Source organism: Schistocerca nitens, chromosome 4 (assembly GCF_023898315.1).
Source record: "Schistocerca nitens isolate TAMUIC-IGC-003100 chromosome 4, iqSchNite1.1, whole genome shotgun sequence".
Classification (NCBI taxonomy): Eukaryota; Metazoa; Arthropoda; class Insecta; order Orthoptera; family Acrididae; genus Schistocerca; species Schistocerca nitens.
The window spans coordinates 969,243,389-969,263,136 of NC_064617.1; the positions used below are offsets into that span (position 1 = coordinate 969,243,389).

Below are 19,748 nucleotides of genomic sequence, written 5' to 3' on the forward strand. Positions count from 1 at the left end.
TTCTTGTGTCCCATTGTGGTAAATTGTCACTCATAATTAAACACCTTGAACAACTGACTTACACTATCTTCCACAGCTCTGAAAGTCTTCCCCCAAGTTCTGCAGTGTGGAGTACTCTTCACAATAGTATTTTATGCCAGGAAACATTTGAGAAAAAGAAATTGTTCAATGGTGTATCATGCCTGTTCCTTTCTCCATCACCACAGCTTTTACTCCTCTCAGTAGCCCAAGTGAAGTAAATATTCCATACATTCACACTCTTATATCCCAGAAATTACAAGAATGTTGATCATTTATGAAAACTGTTAGGTCCTCTGCTGACATGGCTGAAGTCACTGTTCACATTATGTATTGTCCACTTGAATGAACACCCATGAGTTTGACATTAGGCCTTACATTGCTAGTACATGCTGCTCAATGTAACAGAAAATTGTACAATGAAGTCGTCCATGACCAGATGTCTTAGCTGTAGAAGAGTCTTCCATGTTATATAGTCCTGGTCATTACACTTTTTCATTCCTTACATTTCATGCAGAGCTGCCCTGAACATCTTCAGAGGTACTCCAGGTCTGCAGAGTCTTGCTGACTGAAGGGTTGGACACCTCTGAGCAACATAAATACTGTGAAAAAGCCATGTGGTAGGAGTTAAAGTGATCAAGAGAGGCAGTCATTTATCATGGCATTTATCTTGCTCTCGGATGTCTGATGAGTCAGCAAGAATTAGTGGAGCCTGGAGTACCTCTGAGAATGTCAACTGCAGCTCTGGATGAATACCTTAATCAGCCCAAATCAGCATCCTACTTGAAATGTCACAATAGGCATGTAGCAACTAAGAAAGAGAGAGCCTTCTATCTCCTCTGAATTTCTGGAGAAGAACAGATATTCAGTGGATACAAATGTCTTTGAGTTTCATGTGTGTGCCTGATTGCAGTTTTAACTCTGGAGAAGGATTTTAACCACTAGGTTATTATCCTATTACAAATTCCTCAAATACATAAAAATAACTTAATTATAATTCAATTAAAAACCAATAACAGGTCAATATTTCCCTAACCAATTTAACCAGATTCTCTTTTAGGAAACAAGCGATCACAAATATTCCACTTCAGTCAGGTTGCATCTCTTGAGTCATAAATTGTGTTCAATCGCCTACAAAAAAAATTTACTGCTTCCATTATATTAAAAGAAACAAAAAAAAAAAAAACCTTCCTCTCAAGTAATGCATACTAAGCATAGGCTTATGTGGTGTTCACCAGCCTCCATTATCCAGTTGTAAGCTATGTAACTGTATTAGCAGTAATAGTAATTAAAAAAAAACATAATGAACTTTCTAAGACAGTTTTATGTATTTTTAAAGGTCCATCCACATTTTAAAAACAACAGCCATTCTCTTTGAGTGGGAAATATGTTATGTGAGGATTGAATATGAAGCTGAAAATTAATAAATAATGCATGTTACACACCTAGTACCTGTATTCACAGTTCTCTTAGTTACAGAAATAATATTTTGAATTAATGAATTTTTGTCAGCTAAATATATATTCTTTGCATTTTGTACAAAACACGTTATAAAATAAACTTGGAAGAATCTCAAAAAATTTCTATGACATTTATAAAAAGTAAAAAAACTCTAAACCCCATCTATATTTAAGTATAAATTTCCTTTGATAAAGCAAGATATGTCAAAAGTTGACTGTAACAGAAACTATTCAGAATGAATATTTTCAAAATTTGCCATATCTGACATTCCAGATAGAGGCAACAACAGACCATTCTCAAGATGTATTAAGTGAGGATTTTCAACATTGATTTTACTTGTAAGAAGGAAATATTCAATTTTAAAAACTAGTACTACTACTTTCCATTGTTTTTTTTAAATATATATGTCTATATATATAATGTATACTGGAGGGAGATTATAAAATTGCACAACCTGGCAATGGTTTTCTATGCAGATAATGAAGAAGCACTGTTTCTTTTCTTTTTTTAATTTCATGACAACTTAACACTGCCATCAGTCAAATGCTTATGGAATATGAATGATCCTAATCTAGTCTGCTGAATCACTGTAAGATGCTTATGAATGTTACATTAACTTACAGTTCACACATACTGTATTAGTTGGCAGTGAGAATCTTGACAGTGTATATATACATAGCAAATTTCCAAAAATGAATTTGGTCACATTAAAAACTCTAAAAACATTTGGTATTTGCAAATAATCTCACACATACCACATGTAAAGTACAGTAAACATTGTGTTATTACCAATACTAAAGAACCTAATTAATCCACTCTAAAAGAATATTTGGCTATTTTGTATTAAGAGTCTAGAAAACATTTGTAGTGAATGTACATATAGTTTCAAACCATTAATAGATGTACACACAACTCATGATATATATCGGAAAAAATATATGTAATGGATATCTATAATCCACTTTGTACTATTTCATTTTCTAAAGTCAAGCAAAAGAGTAGAATGGTAAATGCTGAACAGGTTTCATGTTTCTTTGGAACTTCATGGTCCACAAATTTTCATAGCTTTCAAAAAAAGTGTCCTATGGGTAAATAATGTATAAGGGAAATGTAATAAACAATGAAAACGTAATAATCAATTTTATCACAACATAATCATGTATAAAAATTCTGACAATTGGCAAAAAAAAAAGAGGTGGCCAAAAAACTCACAAAGTTTAAAACTGCTAAAATGGAACAAAATGAATTTTTTTAGAGAAGACCTACATTAACAAATTATTTCACCTACTACATAACTAAGTCTGTCACTTTGTACTTACTAATGAAGGTATCTGCAATGAAACAACACAAAATGTGTTACTAACCTTTTGCCTCTTTAGCCACATATAGATATATATATAACAGCAATAAGAGTTAATTTAGTACGCACCATGCTTAGCAATAGTTTCATGATCTATAGAAATTTTCTCATGGTTTTCTTTTTATTTCACTTGAGTACAGGCTTAGAACAGACATCAAGAACAATGATAAATTATGTACAAAACAACCATTTTATTTACATTTTGAAGTTGTAAACATTTATTCTTATATTTGATGCTTAACTATTTATGACACACATTTACTTCTCATCCAACAAAGCACATCTGTTTTGCTGTATTAATTAAGTCTACTCATTGGTGATGTCACAGAATTGTTAATTTAGTTTGCAAAAATTTGTACAGTGTAGGATATTCAGTTTTTGTATAGTAATGCATTAATGATATTTTTTGTGTATAACCTTTGTTCTGTAGCCAATTATTATTTTAAAATTTTCTTTTGTGTATTATGGTACAAAACAATCAAGTCATCATGGAAGTGTTTTTCACTAGAGCTCATGCTCAGTAATACATGTTCCACAGAAACCATTAAGTTCACAACACAGTGAAGAAAAAATTACATAATTTAAAGTGGGCAGCACCTGCATTTAAGGGGATCTCTGCTTCAGTTGTTTTACATTGTAACTAACAACAGACAACAAAGGAAATAAAAACAGTGAAACATTTGGTGTAATCTTCAAGTGGTACTGGTAATGAATATTTACTTTATCCTTCCCATTAATATACTCATTCTGCCCATACAATAATATTATTTTATTTATTTGGCACATACTTACATTGCATATTCAAATGAAAGTCATTAATTTCAACAAGGCATGTGCATTCAACATAGTTTTGTGGCCTTGTGTCAAATCATCATCTTTATTTCAATATCAGTTTCTTTCTAATACAAAAAATAGCTGAATAATACTACAACAGCTGCAAGACTACACCCTGAATGTGTTCAACAGAAGAATAAATATTATTTTCTGTAATGGAGGTTGAGTGGTTTGATTGTGAGTGATCAACCACAACCTTCTGCAAACTTAGTAGATTATTATTTTGATGGACACTTAAACTTAATATGTATACACGGATGAACAGGTAAGTTTACTTAACCCATTCACTTTTCTTAAATTTTTATTGTTTTTATTTCTGAAGGTAAACACCACCTTAAGAATGAGAATTAAATTCTCCAGTGTGTCGACATTAATGAGTCAGGCGGAAACATTACTGAACTCTCTTCATCTGTTGATGCTGACATGTTAATGCCGGTGTGCTACCAGCAAGGAATGGCACATTGCAAATGACAGTTGCATGCTTTTCGTTTCATGTATTTTATGAAATAAAGTTCCTTAATGTAGTTTTGCAGAAGAAATAAATATGACAAATTGTTGTAAGCATAAGACAAAAATAGCATCAACATTATTTTATGCTCACTGTCAGACATGACTCAGACACATTCTTATCATCAATGAAAATGACTATCAAGTTTGATAATGATGTATGCGAGTAACAAAAATAACAAGTTGCAAATGTATAAATGAATAGTTTTTAGATGTAATGTATAATGACAATTGTTTCAAGAAGAGTGTGAGTAATGAGAGGTATTGCATAAAGTGTTATCAGTAAACCTAATATCTTAACAAAATTAATAATTATTGTTAATGAATTTCATGAGGATATAATCTTTGGCTTAAATATTTAGTTTTTAAAAATAACTTTAGAAGATGAAAACCAATGGCAAAAATTCATTGTCAGAGTGTGTGAACACACCACATCTTCATAAATCATAAAATTCATCGTTAATCCATACACATTAACACTTTTTTATGTATACCAGTTCTGATTTCAGGGCAAGTTGTTATTCTTAATAATTACCAAGCACTGTAGATTTCATTCAAGTCGAGCTTTGTAGCTAGTCTTCCAAATCTCAGCAAGCGTGACCGCTGAATGGAATCGATGAAAAATGCAAAGTGGTAAAGTAACCCGTTGCACTATGGCCCATGCAAGGAATCCATAGAAATCAAGCTGAAAAATGAAATGCATATCAGAGAAACATATTAGCAACAAAATCAAACAATGGCACTCCAGGTAGAAATATCAATAGTGTAGGAAAAGATAGATTGCTACAGTAAAGATGACACGTTAAGTTGGAAACAAGCACAATTAAAAAATGCATGGAGTTGGTGGTTATGTGTGCTTGTGTGAATAAATAGTGTGTATTTCTCTTTTTCTGATGAAGGCTGTGGCCAAAAGCTTATGTGTAAGTATCTTAATTGCGCCTGTTTGCAACTTAACATACCATCTTTATAGTAAGTAGCAAACTATCTTCTCCTACATTGTTGTTATTAGTGACAAAATAAATAAATGGAGCACAATATTGAGTGACTAAATACTTAATTCTGATTACCCAGAACATTGTGGGTGTCTCTCCACTTTACAAGTGCTATAATATAGATTAAAGTGGGTAGAAAGAAAAAAAAGGTGGGGAGTGAGTTTTGATAATATAACATAATTGGATAGATAAAAAGAAACACTCTACAAGCGATGGAAGGAGAAGAGACATATAAAAAACGGTTTAACTTATGCAAGTTTCCAGAACCAGTGGCTCCTCCTCCTGGCAGAAGCATTGAAGTGGAAGGAAGAGGGGTGAAGGAAAAGGACCTGAGAGGTTCAGGGAAAAGGGTAGAGTTTGGAAAATCCACCCAGAACCCTGGGTCAGGGGGGACTCACCAGACAGGATGAAAATGAACAGTCTTTCCTTCTCATCCTGTTTGATAAGTCTTCCCTGACCCAGGGTTCTGGGTTAATTTTCCAAGCTTTACCCTTTTTCTTAAACCTCACCAGTCCTTTTCCTTCGACCCTCTTCCTTCCCTTTCAATACTTCTGCCAGAAGAAGAGGGCACTGGCTTGCACAGGAAAAACCTTTTTTAATGTGTGTATTCTCCTGCTGCTGCTTGGTGAGCAGATTTATCATCTACCCAGTTACATTATAGGAGAGTTAATGTTAATGTGCTGCTGTCAGAAGTAATTATTAACAAGCAATAATGACCAGTGAAACCACTAACAGAAGACATGACAATTAAAAAAAAATCTCTGTGCTCTGTAAATCAAATAGGTAGCAGTCCATGGCATAGTACAGTGCAATTATGGGGAAGGCTCAAGAGTTTTGATGTACATCATTCATCTTACATTCTAGCAAATTCAGCTTCAAAACATAGAATTCTTATGTGCATCTTTATTGAGCCACTGATACAGTCAGAGCACTGAATGCACACAGACAATGTTACTTCCTGTGATTTGACTGTGGAACAATTTACTTAATTTGTCTGCCAGATGAACAATGTCTTACACCAATGAATGTTAGGATGCCTATTCTGCACATTCACTTCATGATGAACAGAGACTTTCACCTGGATGATGCAAATATTATTGCTTACCACTTGCGTACTTTTATGGCTAATGTCTGTCCCATCTCATATGGCATTTTGTTGTAGAACAGTTGTCCGTATCACAAGACAGACAGGTACCAAAGTGATTTAAAAGACACTAATTCCAGTTGATGTTCTGGCCTTGAGGTTTGCTAGATATCAGCCGTATCTGCTAGTCATTGAATATCTGTGCACATGTCAGAGAACAACCGAGAAAGGATGACTACGTAAAGCAGGAAGACTGCCTGCAGTTGGGACTCATCCCACACCAGAGTCTAGCAACAGGAATAAGGCAGTAGCAGTCTAGGTTACAACAAAGCATGACAAATTTTCAACAAAATGCTGTCAACAGATCAAGTATGAGCCACAATCCTAATTGAGACCAGAGAGGAAAACCATTATCAAAGCAAAGTCACCAGAAGTAGTCAGTAGTGCAGTGGAGACAGCAACAAATGCTATCAGATTAAGTACACAACCGACTGACTGGTCGATGTGTGGTGGTATTTAAGCTGGCTGGGAGGGACACTGGCACATTCACTAGGCGAGTGCAGCACTGTGGCGACACTGCCCTCTATTGGCCATTGCAATCCATTTGTTCTGGCATTAAACTTTCGTGCAGCCTGATACCAGAATATCAATTATACGTTATGTGATCTGAAGTATCTGGACACCCCCAAAAACATTTTTTTTTATATTAAGTGCCTTGTCCTGCCACCTACTGCCACGTAATCCATATCAGCAACCCCAGTAGTCACTGAGCACCATGAGAGAGCAAAATGGGGCTCTCCGCAGAACTCACGGACTTCGAACATGGTGAGGCGATTGGGTGTCACTTGTGTCATATGTCTGTACGCAAGATTTCCACACTCCTAAACAAACCTAGGTCCACTGTTTCCAATGTGATAGTGAAGTGGAAACATGAAGGGACATGTACAGCACAAAAGTGTAAAGGCCAACCTCGTCTGTTGATAACAGACTGCCGACGGTTGAAGAGGGTTGTAATGTGTAACAGGCACACATCTATCCAGACCATCAGACATGAATTCCAAACTGCATCAGGATTCACTGCAAGTACTATGAAGCTAGGCAGGAGGTGAGGAAACTTGGATTTAATGGTCGAGCGGCTGCTCATAAGCAACACATTATGCCAGTAAATGCCAAACGACACTCTTGCATGCTGTAAGGAGCATAAACACTGGATGATTGATCAGTGGAAAAATGTTGTGTGGAAAGACATATGACGCTACACAATGTGGTGATCCAATGGCAGGGTGTGGGTATGGTGAATGCCCAATGAACATCATCTGCCAGCGTGTGAAAATTTGGAGGCAGTGGTGTTATGGTGTGGTTGTGTTTTTCATGGAGGGGGCTTGTCTTGTGTCTGTATATGTGCGGATGTGTGTGTGTGTGTGTGTGTGTGTGTGTGTGTGTGTGTGTGTGTGTGTGTGTGTGTGTGTGTGTGTGTGTGTGTACCTGTCCCTTTTTCCCCCTAAAGTAAGTCTTTCTGCTTCCGGGATTGGAATGACTCCTTACCCTCTCCCGTAAAACCCACATCCTTTCGTCTTTCCCTCTCCTTCCCTCTTTCCTGATGAAGCAACCGTGGGTTGCGAAAGCTTGATATTTGTGTGTGTGTTTGTGTGTTTTTTATTGTGTCTATCTACCAGCACTTTCCTGTTTGTTAAGTCACAGCATCTTTTATGTCTCAAAGAACAGACCTGTATATAAATATATACATGTATGCACTGTGACAGTGAAATATCTTCTGTGTAGGTCAAATCACTCATCCAAACTCTCAGCTGAATATCTGTGAGCAAATAGAAAATAGAAAATACTTGACAGGGGGGACAATATCTATAGTTTGTGGCATGTGGAAATCTGGACTGGACAGGAGGCGCATTCAGATGGCTGAAGTGGACCATCAAGGATCGAGTCACAGTCTGGTACAAATTTTCACAAGTTGCAATTGTATTTAAAACAGTGCCCGTGTGCAGCCGAGATCTGGAAATTTCTCTTTCAAAAATGGCTCTGAGCACTATGGGACTTAACTTCGGAGGTCATCAGTCCCCTATACTTAGAACTACTTAAACCTAACTAACCTAAAGACATCACACATATCCATGCCCGAAGCAGGATTCGAACCTGCGACCGTAGCGGTCGCGCAGTTCCAGACTGTAGCGCCTAGAAATGCTCGGCCACCGCCGAACGGCGTTTCTCTTTCATTCATATCCTTTTAAGTAAATTAAATTATGGTGCAAGAGGAAATACTGCAAAATTGTTGGAATTCTATGTTGCTGTTGTTGTGGTCTTCAGTCCTGAGACTGGTTTGATGCAGCTCTCCATGCTACTCTATCCTGTGCAAGCTTCTTCATCTCCCAGTACCTACTGCAACCTACATCCTTCTGAATCTGCTTAGTGTATTCATCTCTTGGTCTCCCTCTACGATTTTTACCCTCTACGCTGCCCTCCAATACTAAATTGGTGATCCCTTGATGCCTCAGAACATGTCCTACCAACCGATCCCTTCTTCTGGTCAAGTTGTGCCACAAACTTCTCTTCTCCCCAATCCTTCTCAATACTTCCTGATTAGTTATGTGATCTACCCATCTAATCTTCAGCATTCTTCTGTAGCACCACATTTCAAAAGCTTCTATTCTCTTCTTGTCCAAACTATTTATCGTCCATGTTTCACTTCCATACATGGCTACACTCCATACAAATACTTTCAGAAATGACTTCCTGATACTTAAATCTATACTTGATGTTAACAAATTTCTCTTCTTCAGAAACGCTTTCCTTGCAATTGCCAGTCTACATTTTATATCCTCTCTACTTCGACCATCATCAGTTATTTTGCTCCCCAAATAGCAAAACTGCTTTACTACTTTAAGTGTCTCATTTTCTAATCTAATTCCCTCAGCATCACCTGAGTTAATTCGACTACATTCCATTATCCTTGTTTTGCTTTTGTTGATGTTCATCTTATATCCTCCTTTCAAGACACTGTCCATTCCATTCAACTGCTCTTCCAAGTCCTTTGCTGTCTCTGACAGAATTACAATGTCATCGGCGAACCTCAAAGTTTTAATTTCTCCTCCATGGATTTTAATACCTACTCCGAATTGTTCTTTTGTTTTCTTTACTGCTTGCTCAAATTACAGATTGAATAACATCGGGGAGAGGCTACAACCCTGTCTTACTCCCTTCCCAACCACTGCTTCCCTTTCATGTCCCTCGACTCTTATAACTGCCATCTGGTTTTTGTACAAATTGTAAATAGCCTTTCGCTCCCTATATTTTACCCCTGCCACCTTTAGAATTTGAAAGAGAGTAATCCTGTCAACAATGTCAAAAGTTTTCTCTAAGTCTACAAATGCTAGAAACGTAGGTTTGCCTTTCCTTAATCTTTCTTCTAAGATAAGTCTTAAGGTCAGTATTGCCTCACATGTTCCAGTATTTCTACGGAATCCAAACTGATCTTCCCCGAGGTCGGCTTCTACCAGTTTTTCCATTTGTCTGTAAAGAATTCGTGTTAGTATTTTGCAGTTGTGGCTTATTAAACTGATTGTTCGGTAAGTTTCACATCTGTCAACACCTGCTTTCTTTGGGATTGGAATTATTATATTCTTCTTCAAGTCTGAGGGTATTTCGCCTGTCTCATACGTCTTGATCACCAGATGGTAGAGTTTTGTCAGGACTAACTCTCCCAAAATCAGTAGTTCTAATGGAATGTTGTCTACTCCGGGGGCCTTGTTTCGACTCAGGTCTTTCAGTGCTCCGTCAAACTCTTCACACAGTAACGTATCTCCCATTTCATCTTCATCTACATCCTCTTCCATTTCCATAATATTGCCCTCAAGTACATCGCCCTTGTATAGACCCTCTATATACTCCTTCCACCTTTCTGCTTTCCCTTCTTTGCTTAGAACTGGGTTTCCATCTGAGCTCTTGATGTTCATGCAAGTGGTTTTCTTTTCTCCAAAGGTCTCTTTAATTTTCCTGTAGGCAGTATCTATCTTACCCCTAGTGAGATAAGCCTCTACATCCTTACATTTGCCCTCTAGCCATCCCTGCTTAGCCATTTTGCACTTCCTGTTGATCTCATTTTTTAGACGTTTGTATTCCTTTTTGCCTGCTTCATTTACTGCATTTTTATATTTTCTCCTTTGATCAATTAACTTCAATATTTCTTCTGTTATTCAAGGATTTCTACTAGCCCTCATCTTTTTACCTACTTGATCCTCTGCTGCCTTCACTACTTCATCCCTCAAAGCTACCCATTCTTCTTCTACTGTATTTCTTTCCCCCACTCCTGTCAATTGTTCCCTTATGCTCTCCTTGAAACTCTGTACAACCTCTGGTTCTTTCAGTTTATCCAGGTCCCATCTCCTTATATTCCATAGATTGTGGTCAGAGTCCACATCTGCCCCTGGAAATGTTTTACAATTTAAAACCTGGTTCCTAAATCTCTGTCTTACCATTATATAATCTATCTGATACCTTTTAGTATCTCCAGGGTTCTTCCATGTATACAACCTTCTTTCATGATTCTTAAACCAAGTGTTAGCTATGATTAAGTTGTGCTCTGTGCAAAATTCTACCAGGCGGCTTCCTCTTTCATTTCTTAGCCCCAATCCATATTCACCTACTACGTTTCCTTCTCTCCCTTTTCCTACTCTCGAATTCCAGTCACCCATGACTATTAAATTTTCATCACCCTTCAGTATCTGAATAATTTCTTTTATTTTATCCTACATTTCTTCAATTTCTTTGTCATCTGCAGAGCTAGTTGGCATATAAACTTCTACTACTGTAGTAGGTGTGGGCTTCGTGTCTATCTTGGCCACAATAATGCGTTCACTATGCTGTTTGTAGTAGCTTACTCGCATTCCTATTTTCCTATTCATTATTAAACCTACTCCTGCATGACCCCTGTTTGATTTTGTGTTTATAACCCTGTAGTCACCTGACCAGAAGTCTTGTTCCTCCTGCCACCGAACTTCACTAATTCCCACTACATCTAACTTTAACCTATCCATTTCCCTTTTTAAATTTTCTAACCTACCTGCCCGATTAAGGGATCTGACTTATGGAACTAGGGATCTAACTAGAGCTTCTCAATTCTGGAATTCTATATCTGACAGTAAACAAAGGTTGTCAATAAGAAATGGATATGTATTAAGCTAGTAGGCATTGTCCAGCTAGGAACTAATTACATGTAGCGTCTCACAAGGGTCTATCTTAGAGCTGTTACTTTTTCCTATGTTTATCGTGACCATTCATTAGTAACCTTGTGTAAAGGGACATTCTCCTCTAGCATTATTTTTCCTCAACAGCAATAGTTGACACCAGAAATATTTTTCGAATTTTGAACAGGTCAGTATTATCTCAGCTGTTTTTCTAAAAAAAATCATATTATTTTATACACAATATGTTATATTTCAAGCCTAAATTTATGAAAAGGAATTACTTTATTTTCATTGTTGCAATTGGTAAGTTCTAGCTCTGAATGTACATTTAAAATTATTTTTTTAGAACAGTTGAAATTATAAAATATTTGGCAGACTTAAAATTTCTATTATTAATTACGCAATCTAGTACTGTTCATTATGTTTATTTCTGGATTCATTTATAAAATAATAATCTAAACCAACAAAAATTCATTTTTCAAGAAAAATTGTAAATCTGTTGGGAAATTGTTTAAGCATGCCTCTGATGTGATTGGACATATTTTTGTATTTTGGGTGAACAATGTAATTTCGGTTTTAAAATGTGAAAATTCAAAAGACAGTTTGATATAGTGAGATGTGACAACAAATTAACATAAGAACAAAAATTCTGCAACAACATTATTGAATATTATTTAGATCAATTTAACCATGAGAACCTAAAATGTGAGAATTTCAGCTTCAAGAATCAGACCCCTAGACATGAAGAACTGGAGCCAACTGTGCAAGAAAAGATAAGTAACAAGTTTATTGTAAATTTTACTTCTCTTGAATCTTCAGAAGAGACTTTACCATACTGGACAGTAGCAACAACAAAGAAGGGGGGGGGGGGGGGGAGAAGATTACACTTGCTAGATATCAAGTCTGTTTCATTAGCAGCTGACACAAACATTTCAATAAATAGCAAATCAAGTATAGTATTAGAATGATCAGTTGATGAGAAATTTTCAGGGACACTGATAAATGGTTGTAGCAAATTCTTTTGTCAGTAAATTTTGAAAAAGCATGTTATATATAGTTCAGACTTTGTAAGATATCTCACACTGGTATATGCCTAAAATATGATGTTAAACAGATAGAAGAAGTTGACAGTGTCAAATTCTTGGGATTACTGCTTGATGGTAAATTCAGATTGGGGGAGCATACCACAGAACTGCTGGTGTGCCAAGACAAATTTCTGTTTACACTGTGAATGTTGTCAGTCATAGGTGGTATAAAAACCTAGCACTCTTTGTTTACTTTCATCCCACTGGATTATTTTTGGGGTAACTCATCAAGCCATGTTAAAATTTCCCAAGTCTGTAATATATGTAATATGAATTATTTGTGATGTGAACCCAAAACTTCCTGCAGTGGTCTGTTTATGGAACTAGGGATCTAACTAGATCTTCTCAATACATTTATTCTTTAAAGAAATTTGTCATTAACAGGTTTTTTTTTCTTTTTTCAAACCAACAACTTGGTTCATGGAATCAATACTAGAAAAAAGACTAACCTTCATGAAGATTTAAAGTCATTTAATTTGGTCCAGAAAGGTGTCCATTATTTAGCTACACAAATTTCAACAAATTGCCACCAGCCATAGAAAGCTTAACTACTAATGAAGTTAAGTTTCAGAAGCATGTACACGATTTATCGACGGCCAGTTCTTCCTGCTGAATTACTTAGCAGGACTGACTCAGGTGTATGCGCTACCGATGATATCAAATAATGTATTATGTATAATCAGACTTCCATACAAATTCAGGGAAGCAATACGATCATTGCAAATAAGTACTCTAAAATGATTTTTCTATCTGATAATATGTGGTCACAGTAGCCTAAGAATTATCATATGCATTTCATAATATTAAACATTTACATATTTTGTGAGAATTTTGCTATTACCTTTTAAATTAAAATGTGTTTAAGATTTTTTTATTATTCCTCATCCATGAGGACCATTTCACTTGGGATCTGTAGAAAGTACATTACTACACCCATTTTTCTTTGTAAATATTTATTGTGTAATCTTGTTCTCTACACAGTCTACATCCTGAAAGATCTCCTCATTATGGATCTTTTGGAAAGAAAAGTACACCAACTATGGTGCGGTCTAATGCATTGATTTCCAGACAGGAAGGTGTGCCAGTCCCTGGCACAAATCCGCCCGATGGATTAATGTTGACATCTGGTGTAACGGCCAGTCTGTGGATGGCTTTTAATGCAGTTTTCCATCTGCCTCGGTGAATGCAGGCTGGTTCCCCTTATTCTGCCTCAGTTACACTATGTCGTTGATTGCTGTGCAAACACTTTCTCCACATACGCGTACACCATAATTACTCTACCACACAAACATTAGGGTTACACTCGTCTGATGTGAGATGTTCCCTGGGGGCGGAGGGGGGGGGGGGCACAGGGGGCCGAACTGCATAATAACCCTTGGTTCGGTGTGGGGCAGTGGTGGGGTGAGTGAACTGCTGTAGCTTGTTGAGGGGTTGTGAACCGCTGCGGGCTACAGTGGAGATGAAGCCTCTCCATCATTTCTAGGTACCCAGTTCAATCAGTTCAATACAATACAATACAATACACCTACTATAATCTGGTCTGGATTATATGTGAAGATAGTTGGTCGATATTTTACCATTGGACAATTTTTGGGGAGGCTCTCCTGTGGAACTGCTGAATATGTTGGAGAGACAAGTGAATTGGTGAAAAGGATGCAAAGGTTTGTGTCATTCAGGTTGAATTGTAAAAGGAAAAAAGAAAAGGAATGGAAGAAAAATATTGTGCAATATTTGGAAGAGTAACTAGTAACAAATGAAAATGGGACAACTATGTAAACACATTAAATTTTCGATAAACAACAAGTTTGATTTGTTATGCAAGGTAGAAGCAGCTAGCCTTATTTAGTTTTAAGGTAAATAAGAATGAGGCGAGCTCCGATGAAACACACAATGCTCAGTTGAAAGTGAAAGTAATGGGTAATAACAACTATTGTTATTTGATGGTAGCCATGGAAGATGTGTAGGTGCGGCAGGATAGATGTGATGAAACTTACCAAGCCATTAGTATTATGAAGATAATTACTAGCCTCAAACACGTGAACTGTGCAGGGGTTTAGGAAATGAAAATCAGTCATAGTAGGTGGAACATGTAACAGACATGTTAAAAGCCTTTACATTATGAGGGAAATCAAAGAGTAGGGTATAGCATACTGTGAACAATGATATCATTAGAGGCTCAGCAAATGCTCAGAAAGGTTAAATAGAAGAATGGAAACTGGGCATGTCTTTTCAAATGAACCAATTTGGTATTCACCTTGGATTCTTTATGGAAATTTTAGAAAACCTAAATCCACATGGCTGAACAGTAGACGGCTGAACAGGAATTTGAAACCTGCTCCTCAACCAGAGTCCAGTGCTGCAACCCTTACGCCACCTCACCCAGTCAAATATAAAGTAATATGTGACCAGGGTAGAACAGCACAGCTGTGGCAGTACAGTGTGCATTTTAAAGATGTGGTTAATAAAAGGCTGACTGTTGTGCTGAATTAGATTACATTCCACATACCCTTCTCATTTTTTGGATGGTAACCATCTTATAATCTCTTTTGAAAACACTGTCCATTCCATTCAACTTATTTTCCAACGCCTTTGCTATATCTGACAGAATTACAATATCATCAGAAATCCTCAATGTCTTATTTCATCTCCTTTCTTCTTTCCTCCCCCAATTTCTCCTTGGGTTCCTTTACTACTACTAAAGGTACAGAATTAATGACATCAGGAATAGGCTACAACTCTGTCTCTCTCCCTTCTCAATTACTTCTTCCCTTTCATCATCTTTGGTTCTTATAACAGCTGCTGGTTTCTGTACAAGTTGTATTTTATCTCTGCTACATTCTGAATGTCAAAGAGTGTAGTCCGGTCAACATTGGCAAAAACTTGCTCTAAGTGTACAAATGCTATTAACATAGGTTTGCCTTTCTTCAGCATATATTCTAAGGAAGTAGTTGCGTCAGTACTGCCTTGTATGCTTCTACATTTCTCTGAAACCCAAACTGACATTCACACCCATCAGCACCTGTTTTCTTTGGAATTGGATTTATTACAGTTTTCTTGCTGTATTTCACAGTCCTATGTATCTTGCTTACCAGGTGGAATAGGTTTGGCAGTGATATTTCTCCCAAGGCTCACAATGAATTTAATGGACTGTTTTTTTTTTTACTTCTGAGGCCTTGTTTTTATTTAGATCTTTCGGTGCTTTGTCCAATTTTTGCAGTATCTTATATTTCATCTCATCTCCATCTTCTTCCCTTTCTATAGTATTGTCTTTTAAGTTCAGTCCAATTTCAATTCAATATCTAATGTTTTATACATGGATTTTATATTGGACTTTGTCTTTTTACCTATTTGATTCTCTACTACCACCATTATTTCAGTTCTCAAAGCTACCCATTCATTTTCTAATATGTTCCTTTTTCCCTGTCTCTGTTACTCATTGCCTAATACTCCCATTGACTCCCAACAACCTCTGGGTGTTAGCTTATCCATGTCCCATCTCCTTAATTTCCAGACTTTCTGCAATTTTGTTAGTTTTACTCTGTAATTAATAATCAAAAACTCATGGTCAGAGTCCACATCTGTTACTAGAAACTTGTCACCGTTCAAAATTTGGATTTGAAGTCTCTGTTTTACCATTATATAATATTTCTGAAACCTTCGGGTGTCTCCAAGTCACTTCCATGTACAACTATCTTTTATGATTCTTAAACCAAGTGTTATCAATGACTGAATTATACTGTGTACAAAATTCTACCATGTAGCTTTCCTTCTCAATCCTTTTCCCCAGTCCATGGTCTCTTATTATTTTTCCCTGTGTATATGTGAAATTAACTTGGCTGCTTTTAATTGGTGGTAAATCTTGTGTTGGAGTTGTGTTTATTGCTGCTGTTATGAAATTTATTGCATACACCTGAACAAGAGATGGAAAAGCCTCTGGCAGAAAGTATTTGTGGCTTGATGAGAGGTGTCCTTGTACAAAGTAGGATCTATGTGATTATTGGAGTCAAAGGGATCACCTTTCTGAGTTTGATCCAGTAGGGCAGATTTTAAAGAAATGATTAGATATATAAAATAAACAGGGATGCATTGAAAATTAAATTTTTTTATTACTGAAAGAAGCTAAATGGATTACAGCATCTCCGTTTTATGATGAACAGCAGTTTTCCTTTTCATAATATTGTTAAATGGATTTTTTATTTGTTTAGGAGGTTTGCACACCCTGAAAAAGCAATTTATCTATGTATACCTCCTGCAGTGTAGTAGATAAATGAGGCAGCCATACAGTGGTACACCCTTCGTATTCAGTAAATGCAGAAATAATTATAGTTTCCTCATAAGTAAAAGCAAATACAAAATAACAAAATCTGCTTGTTTCAACATTTTTGAAAAATCATCACATTTAAAAATGTAGTTGTGATGTTTTGATGAAAAATTACACTGTACAAATTCCCACTGGCTTTTTAATAGACTTCTTTATTCTACTATCAGCCAAAAGCAAAGACATAGTCAATAGCCTGCAATGATTTCACTGTAGACTTTCTGAAAGATTCTGGTAGGAGATAATCCAGAAGTATTGTTTCATTTATGCTATTTAACATCAATAATAAATTATCTGACACACAGAGAGAAAGAGCTATATACATTGGTAAACGAAAGCAATTACACTCTACAAAAATTAATTCAAAATATTACAAGAAGTTATTTTAATTACCAGGAATTTGCAGCTTGGACCAAAAACTAAGAGTGCAAATCTTTGTAGAATAGGTGCAACCAGAAACAGGGAAACAGTCATTACACCTATCTTATGCACTGGAGATAGCAGTTGTGAAGTTAATCATTACATTTAATTAACATACAACACACAAATGTATGGAATGTTATCCACAGCTAGACAAACAGTCACAGAGAAGTTAAGTTTTTATTGAATATGTAGTACCTGGTTTAGTTCTTAATTAAGAAACAGAATGTAGAAACTTCCTGGCAGATTAAAACTATGTGCCCGACCGAGACTCGAACTCGGGACCTTTGCCTTTCGTGAGCAAGATACTGGCAGAAGTAAAGCTGTGAGGACTGGGCGTGAGTTCGTGCTTTGGTAGCTCAGATGGTAGAGCACTTGCCCGCGAAAGGCAAAGGTCCCGAGTTCGAGTCTCGGTTGGGCACACAGTTTTAATCTGCCAGGAAGTTTCATATCAGCGCACACTCCACTGCAGAGTGAAAATCTCATTCTGGAAACATCCCCCAGGCTGTGGCTAAGCCATGTCTCCACAATATCCTTTCTTTCAGGAGTGCTAGTCCTGCAAGGTTCGCAGGAGAGCTTCTGTAAAGTTTGGAAGGTAGGAGACGAGATAATGGCAGAAGTAAAGCTGTGAGGACCGGGTGTGAGTCGTGCTTCGGTAGCTCAGATGGAAGAGCACTTGCCCGCGAAAGGCAAAGGTCCCGAGTTCGAGTCTCGGTCGGGCACACAGTTTTAATCTGCCAGGAAGTTTCATATCAGCGCACACTCCGCTGCAGAGTGAAAATCTCATTCTAGAATGTAGAAAGTTACCCTAAGCTGTCTGAATAATACAAAGAGGGACACCACATCATGCTCAAGGGGAGAAATTGCAATGGAAGTCCCACAAGTTCAATCACTGATCTACTACTGTTCTTGCTTTATGTAAATTATTTATAATTTTATTTGAATCAGATGGTGAAATCAGAGCTCTCTGGAGATGATACAAGCATTGTTGCAAAGTGAAGCAGAGATATTAATAGAGAAAATAATAATGATGTTTTAGTGAAAGTTACTGAATGATTTTACATGGGCTTGCTTTAAACTTTCAAAACACATTGTTCATCAGGTTTTGTACTGTCAAAAATATCCCACCTTGTATTAACCCTGTATACCAGCAAAAAATAATAAACAAGGTTGAAAGTTCTTAGTTTTCAGCTCTGAATTCTTAAGAAAACTTAAAACTGTAAAAACCATATTGCTAAAACGGTTACATTTAGCTACATTTGCCATAAGAATAATTGCCAGCTTTGGTGCTACAGAAGTCAATCTGTTAATTCCATGATGTCTAATGGGATGGTATTCTGGGGTAACTCATCACTTAATTAGAAAGCATTCATTGCACAAAAGAAAGTAATTAGAATTATGTGTGGGATTCACACATGTACATCATGCAGGCATCTCTTTGAGTAGCTGGGAATATTAACTTTGGTCCTACAACACACTTATTCACTTACTGAATTTGAAACCAACAATCCACCAGTGTCTGAGATTAACATATATATCAACAAGTAGAAAACTAGAAGAAAAAAATGATCTGAGTTACTCTCTCACAAATCTAACCATGACATAGAAAGGTGTCAAATCTGTGGCTATTATGCTGTTTGACAATCTATCTATGGAAATAAAATGTCTGACTGATAGTAGGAGTGTTTTCAAATGTAGATTAAAAGTATTTCTCCATAATAACTCTTTCTACACCATATCCAAATTCTTGAATAGAAGTGGTTAGCACACTGGACCCGCATTCAGGAGGATTATGGTTCAAACCCATGTCCAGCCATCCTGATTTACATTTTCCATGACTTCCCTAAATCACTTCAGGCAGATGCTGGGCTGGTTCCTTTGAAAGGGCACAACCAACTTTCGTTCCTATCCTTTCCTAACTCAATGGGACCAATGACCTCACTGTTTGGTCCCCTACCCCAAACCAACCAACCAATCAACTTAAAAAAGTGTGTTCTACAGGGTGGCGCAGATGGATCGGGTGGTTTTGAAGTGGACTGTACGTCTGGAGGGGGGGAGCCAGGTGTTCGGCGACTTCGTCCTGTGGTGGGGGGGGACAGGAAGTTTCAGTTGCAGGCTGGCAGTCAGTCGCGATGGCTACGTGGTCCGTTGAGCATCGTGTTTTCGCAGTGGAAGAGTTCATACGCAATAACGAGTCAATTGTTGCTGTGACGCGTGCCTTTCGCCGGCGTTTCAACATCCCACCTCGCGGTAGTGTTCCTAAGCGAGATACGATATTGAGTTGGGTGCATAATTTCCGCACTACTGGTTCATGTGCTCCAAAATGGACGCCTAGACCGCCAACAATAACAACGCCTGAGAACGTGGAGCGTGTGAGACGCGATGTCACTGCGAGCCCACGTCGATCAACGAGACGTCGTGCTCAAGCTCTTGGAATGTCACGTCGGAGCCTTCAAAGGATTCTTAACGAA

The 19,748-nt window shown here is 37.2% G+C and overlaps 1 protein-coding gene across 4 annotated transcripts in view; it reads right to left on the bottom strand.

Annotated features, from left to right (window-relative positions):
- Nucleotides 1-1,449: 1,449 nt before the first annotated feature.
- The window catches only part of LOC126253660 (proton channel OtopLc-like), an 856,134-nt gene continuing 837,835 nt past the window's right edge, over nucleotides 1,450-19,748 (bottom strand). For all 4 annotated transcript variants that reach the window (XM_049955174.1, XM_049955178.1, XM_049955175.1 and 1 more), the window contains one exon: nucleotides 1,450-4,865. In XM_049955174.1, the coding sequence (XP_049811131.1) occupies nucleotides 4,731-4,865 (135 nt within the window). In that variant the 3' untranslated portion in view covers nucleotides 1,450-4,730. The remainder of the gene's footprint in view (nucleotides 4,866-19,748) is intronic.